General features: G+C 48.4%; 1 protein-coding gene across 1 annotated transcript; it reads left to right on the plus strand.

Annotated features, from left to right (window-relative positions):
- The first annotated feature begins 3,710 nt into the window (after window positions 1-3,710).
- Window positions 3,711-5,419, plus strand: LOC135400443 (putative nuclease HARBI1). Its single transcript, XM_064632275.1, has 4 exons — window positions 3,711-3,903; window positions 4,148-4,406; window positions 4,483-4,797; window positions 5,176-5,419. Exons 1-4 carry the CDS (start codon window positions 3,711-3,713, stop codon window positions 5,417-5,419), a joined length of 1,011 nt encoding a protein of 336 aa, XP_064488345.1.
- The last annotated feature ends 522 nt before the right edge of the window (window positions 5,420-5,941 follow it).

The following is a 5,941-nucleotide window of genomic DNA, read 5'->3' on the forward strand; positions in this document are numbered from 1 at the left end:
GAAGTTTAGAAGGTCCCCTTCATAGCCGTTGCCGTGGACAGACAGACTTCAAGTGGCGTTCGACGATGTCAAACATGTCCTAGCGAATGCAACGCTTCTGATCCACCCGTCTCAGTATGACAGCGTATCATCCTGCTTGCAATGGGACACTGCCTGTCAGTCTTCGATGTTCATGTAGTGCAAAGTTCGAAGCAGTTATCAGCTCAAAAAATATATAAACCGTTCGTTTTCTTCTTAAGGGAACAGGCTGATCAAACACAGGTTCCTCAGAATAGGAAATAGTCTGGTCAAAGTGGCAGAGTGAAGTAAGCTTGATCTTGTAGTGATAAAGAACACTTCAATGAGGACATCACGGGGCTTGCAGGAAGGTATACATAGATGAACAAAGTAGGAGGAGGGGAGCGGGCTGGAGCGTAGACGAGGCGAACAGCATTTCATCGAGTCTGAGAACAGAATCAGGGACAATGTACAAATAAGACAAGCGATAGGCAGCGGGAACATGCAAAAAACGTGAAACCAAAATCAAAGTCCTCAGACATACCCAGAACATGGGTTTTTAGGCACCTAAACATGCAGTAATCAAAGGCAAACAAAAAAAAAAAACAAGTATTTTCTAGGAAAAGGTAAAAGCAGTATAACTTTCTTCAAGGAGTGCAAGAATATGTAGAGCATGTCCGTCGGGACCGAACATGGTGGAGAACGCAACAGGGACAAGGACGACAAACGGGGACCGCGCTCGGAATGGTCACGGAACGCTGTCCGTGTATGTCGTCCTTGTCCCTGTTGCGTTCTCCACCATCCTCATTCCGTAAAGGAGTAATCGGTTATTATGTAAATGTCGTTCTGCATTAGGATGCGCCAGATCGTTTCCCTAGAGTCGTATTCACGTCATCTTTGATAATAACTGATTGATTGATTGATTGATTGATTATGTGTTTAATGGCACAAAGGCAACAAAGGCCATAGAGCGCCAAAACTATGCTGAGTGTGTCGGAGACGATGAGCGATGATTGATTGACCAGGATAAGAGAGAGGGGGATGACGATAGCAAGCGAGCATGGCAGTTAAAAGCTATCTACAAGTGTGACAATGAGATATTTACATGAGGAGTTCGGTGATAATGGATAAAAGCGGAGCAATGCTTAACATCTACATCTGACTAAGAAACCCACACGTGGTCAAAAATTTGATTACGTTATCAAACGGCACAAGAGGGGTGTCACCCAGTAGAAGGGCTGGGTGGAGTGGGACATGGTATCTGTAGAATGCGGTGAAATACTGTTGGCGTTGGTGTTCGAAGTGAGGGCAGGATGCCAGTACGTGCAAGACAGTCAAGCTGTCACCGCAGTGCGCACAAGCTGGCGGATCCTGACCTCTGAGTAGGTGGTGATGCGTGAGCCATGTGTGTCCAATCCTCAATCTCGCGTAAAGAACTTCGGATGATCTGTTGATGTGTTCAGTCCGATGCGGGGGAGAAACGTGTGGCTGTGTGAGGTGTAGCTTGTTATTTTCTTCCATGTCCCACTCCTGCTGCCACTGTGTGCAGACAGCTCTCTTTAACACTGGCAGGATGTCTTGGTAGGGTAGTCCTAGAGCTGACTCCTCTTGTGCCAACGCTCGCCGAGCCTCACGGTCGGCTCGTTCATTCCCCGGGATCCCAGTGTGGCTGGGGACCCAGCAGAGACAGATTGAAAAGCCTCGGGAACAAAGTTGGGTCGCAAGCGCTCGTACTCGCTTGACGAGGTGATTCTTGCTGTCATAGCATGAAAGCAGCGCACGCACAGAGCTTAGCGAATCGGAATAAATCACTGAATTTTGAAGGTCGTTTTGTTGAATGTGCCGCAGAGCCAGGAGAATCGCGTAAAGCTCTGCGGTGAAAACTGTGGCGTTCGTGTTCAGGCGTGCCGTCATAATAGAATCACCTTCAAGGGCAACGGCCGCCACACCATTGCTTACTTTAGTCCCATCAGTGTAGATTGCATGGTGGTTCCCGAAGTTATGGTGAATCTCCAGGAATTCCTGGAGAATGACAGTGTGTGCAGTGGATTGTTTGTCAAACTGTGTCATTTTTAAATTGGATTGTATTAGATGTCTCTGCCAAGGCGCAGCATCGAGGACTGCCTGCTACAAGGGAACGCCAGAGGGGCTGATTCCCACACGGGAACTCGCCGCCTCCACACGAAGCGGGAACGAGGGTACAACAGAGGGCTTTGCAAGGAAGAGTCGCTCCAGAGCGGGGTTCACACTAGAGTGTACAACTGGGTCATCGCCCTGGCATCTGTACCTTAGCGCAGCCTTCACATGTTCAAATTGTCTCCGTCTCTCGAGCGACCATTCATTGCCCTCAACATATAAACTCTTCACAGGGGACGTCCGGAAGGCACCGGTGGCGAGTCGGATGCCTTCGTGGTGGATGGGGTCCAACACCTTCAATGCCGAAGGCCGCGCCGAGCCATACACGACACTCCCGTACTCAATTACTGATCGCACAACCGAGTCATAGACCCGCAACAGTGTGACTTTGTCGGCTCCCCACGATCGATGGGATAAAACTTTGAGTATGTTGGAGGATTTCAGGCACTTCTGTTTTATATAGTTTATGTGTGGCACAAAAGACAGCTTCTTGTCAAACACCACCCCCAGAAATTTTTGCTCATCAGAAACTGGTAGTGTGTTGCCACCACGCCAGATAATAACTGACGCCAGATAAGATGCTCAATCTTAGTACGTAAACTGAGGGTGAACATTAGTTCGTACTATGGAAATTTCAAGAGACATCGAAAGTTCGTACTTCCCAAACGAAGCAACTACTGGTAATCGATCCCTGAACATCAATTACGACAGCACACATAGAAGAGGTTAAGAGCCACTGTAACTCGTAGGGGAACTCTTGTAGGGGGCTTAGAAACTGTCAGCTCTCTCCTTGCTGAATGTATAAAAGGAGAAGCAACCATAATAATTTTAAAGTGTTTCGACGTCCAGTTGTGATTCCTTAATTCTGATTCCTGTCGCCATCGATTTGTACGCAAAAATTATCTAGGCGATCGAAGTAACCCGCGCGTGCATGTACGAACAAATGTATTTGCAAATCGTCGGAACAGACGAGTCGAAGCGTCACTAGTAAGCGAGTGCAAGGACGACCTCGGTCTGGAAATCACGATCTTTTATGCAGGACGTTGTTTACTTGTTGCACACATTCTGCACCACATACAGTTTGTGGGACGGCCTCGGGTGTTCGACGTATACGCTTTCCATCACTTTGAAAGAGCCGTCACTCCAGCTGTTTTGACGTGAAAACTTCTGTGAGGTCGGTTTGGTAGCCAGATCAAAATTTACGGTGCAAGGAAATTGTGCCGAAGTTCATGACGCGATACCCCGGTGAGTACTAAACCGATAGCGACCAACAGGCTAAATCCAGATACTTTACACGTGTAGGATTCTAGCCAACAAGGTCATTGAGACGACTGACGCAATCTCTGGGTATGGCGGCCGCTTGCGAGATAGACGGAAATATAGGGGTACGCGTACCTTGCGGGCTGTCGATCTCGCGATCACGTGAAGCGAGGACGTCGATTGGGGTGTCGTTGGAAAGCGCTTGAGAGGTTCTACCTGGACCTTAAGCGATATTGGCTTCAACGACAATAACTAAACTCTTAATAAGTTGCAACAACAAAATTTTGCCAGGATTTTGGCATATATGAAACTAAAATATGAGCAGAATCGAAGGAAACAGCAATAAGAAGAAAGGGCGGCTCGCGAGGAACCTCAAAAGCGCCAGAGTCCAGCACCGAGTGAACGAGAGCGCTACAGGAGCGCTGAAGATGATCAGCGGCGGAGGCAAATTCGACTGCCGGCGCGCACAGCTCCCTCAACTAGCGCAGTGTGATGTCCTCAAGCGGAAAAGTTGCTTGCGCGAAACAAGTTGAGGGTCGTAACCATGAGGATGGTAGGACAGTGGCGCAGAAAGGGCTGAGGAAGTTAGCTTTCTCAACGCAGTTTCAACCGTCTTTTACGCTAGCACTAACATGGATCGCATGGACATCGATCGCGTTATTGTCGCTGCGACGCCGTCATCGGCTGTTCCTTGCGCTCTCGTTGTCGCGGCAGCGAGTCTACAGAGACCATGAAAATCCTTTGGATTGTCTAGACGACGGTGAGCTGCAACGGCGGTGCCGCTTTACGAGGGATGGAATATTTTTCATAACGTCCCTCGTCGCTCCCGACATCGAGCCTGCGACCCGTCGGAGCCAGTCCCTCCCGTCTTCGCTACTCACACTACAGTTCCTGGCTATTGGGAACTTTTTAATCACAGCGGGTGACGTGATCAACGTACATGGAGCGACGGCCTGTCGTGTGGTGCACGGCGTTGTTGCAACGCTGTGCAAGCGGGTCGGAAAGTTCGTCCGGTAAGTATACGCTTTTTGGTGTTTTTTTGTGTTTTTCCTGACTCCTTCCTGAACCATGTGTAAAATCATGTTTTAGGTGGCCAAGTGGTGAGGAGGTAGCAAGGGCCCAACACCAGTTTTACCAGCTGGCCAGTTTTCTTGGGGTTGTGGGAGCAGTGGACGGCACCCATGTTCGCATCCAGGCACCGTCAGCACATGAGGCGGCTTTCGTCAGCCGCAAGAACTACCACTACATAAACGTTCAGCCCATTGCGGGTGCTGATTGTAAGATTTTGGATGTGGTTGCGAACTGGCCCGGGCCCACCCGCGACTCTAGGATGCTGCGTGAAAGTACCATTGGGAGGGAGCTGGAAGCTGGCGTCCACACTGGGCTTCTTGTTGGTGACAGCGGGCACCCCTGTAAACGCTGGCTGATGGCATCGTTTCTCCAGCCACAAAACAGAGCACAAAACAGAGAAGTACAATGCTTCGCACTGGACAACACTGGCTTTGGTAGAGCGGTAAGTTGGTTCAGAATATCACCTATATTTAGCAACAACATAGCATGAATAGTTTATTGTACGACTCTGTCAGTAACGTGGCACTCTACCCTGTTAGGTACGTACATACGTAATATGATGAGCTATATACATACATGTTTCCATGCGGGATTGAAACCGCAATGTAAACGCAAAATTGCAAAGTGTTGCAAAAGTAGATGGAACTACCTCACATGCCAACAGGGAAGATGCACGGTGTAGATATTTGTTCCTTATTGTATGTATTGCAGGACAATTGGTGAGCTGAAAAGGAGGTTCCACTGCCTTCACAGCGAGCTACGAGTGCTAACAAAGCACACCTGCCCTATCATCGTGGCATGCTGTGTCCTTCACAACGTAGCCAAAGATTTCGGCAGCGAAGCGCAGGAGGCAGACACCGACCCCGATCACGACCCCCAGCTGATGTCCAGTTACGAAGGACGTCAGGATGGCTTCATGTACATAGATGCCACCGTACGTCAGTATTTTACGTGAGCGTAAGTGGACATGTCGGAACATATTACTCAACGCAGTACTAAGCGTGAATTGGAGGCGTTTAACAAACGATTAAGGTTAACACAATATTTGTATTCAATAAGTAAAGCTTTAAGGGGTTGTGACACGTCATTCCATATTATCCCAGGTAAATGTAAGTCTCTTTGTCTCACTTATGTGAACTTGCATTCACATCGGTACTGGGGAGAAATCACATGAGTACGGCCCCCTAAGGGAGTGCCCACAGCTATGAGGTATGTAACGAAAGTGCTTTACTCAGCTGTGTGTTCTAGGTCTTGTATCTCACGTACGACACGTAGAAGAATAATGCTTTTTCTCTCAGTACTGCTCTGGAGTGGGGTACGACGCAGGCATGACGTAATGAACCACATCTATTAAAGTGTCGCAACCCCTGTAAATATGTGTAAATAAAGCAACAAACAAATGAGGCAGTATAAGGGTATTGTCATGTACAAATTAAGCTCGCTTCAACTGCATTGTCACAAGGGAATGAATACAACT

Source organism: Ornithodoros turicata, chromosome 7 (genome assembly GCF_037126465.1).
Source record: "Ornithodoros turicata isolate Travis chromosome 7, ASM3712646v1, whole genome shotgun sequence".
Classification (NCBI taxonomy): domain Eukaryota; kingdom Metazoa; phylum Arthropoda; class Arachnida; order Ixodida; family Argasidae; genus Ornithodoros; species Ornithodoros turicata.

Excerpts from the sequence above, each read along its gene's own strand:
- LOC135400443 (XM_064632275.1), top strand. The coding sequence starts at position 3,711 with ATGAGCAGAATCGAAGGAAACAGCAATAAGAAGAAAGGGCGGCTCGCG. Across the intron at positions 3,904-4,147 it reads TGATGTCCTCAAGCGGAAAA|ACGACGGTGAGCTGCAACGG; the intron begins GTTGCTTGCGCG and ends TGGATTGTCTAG. Across the intron at positions 4,798-5,175 it reads CTTCTTGTTGGTGACAGCGG|GACAATTGGTGAGCTGAAAA; the intron begins GCACCCCTGTAA and ends TATGTATTGCAG.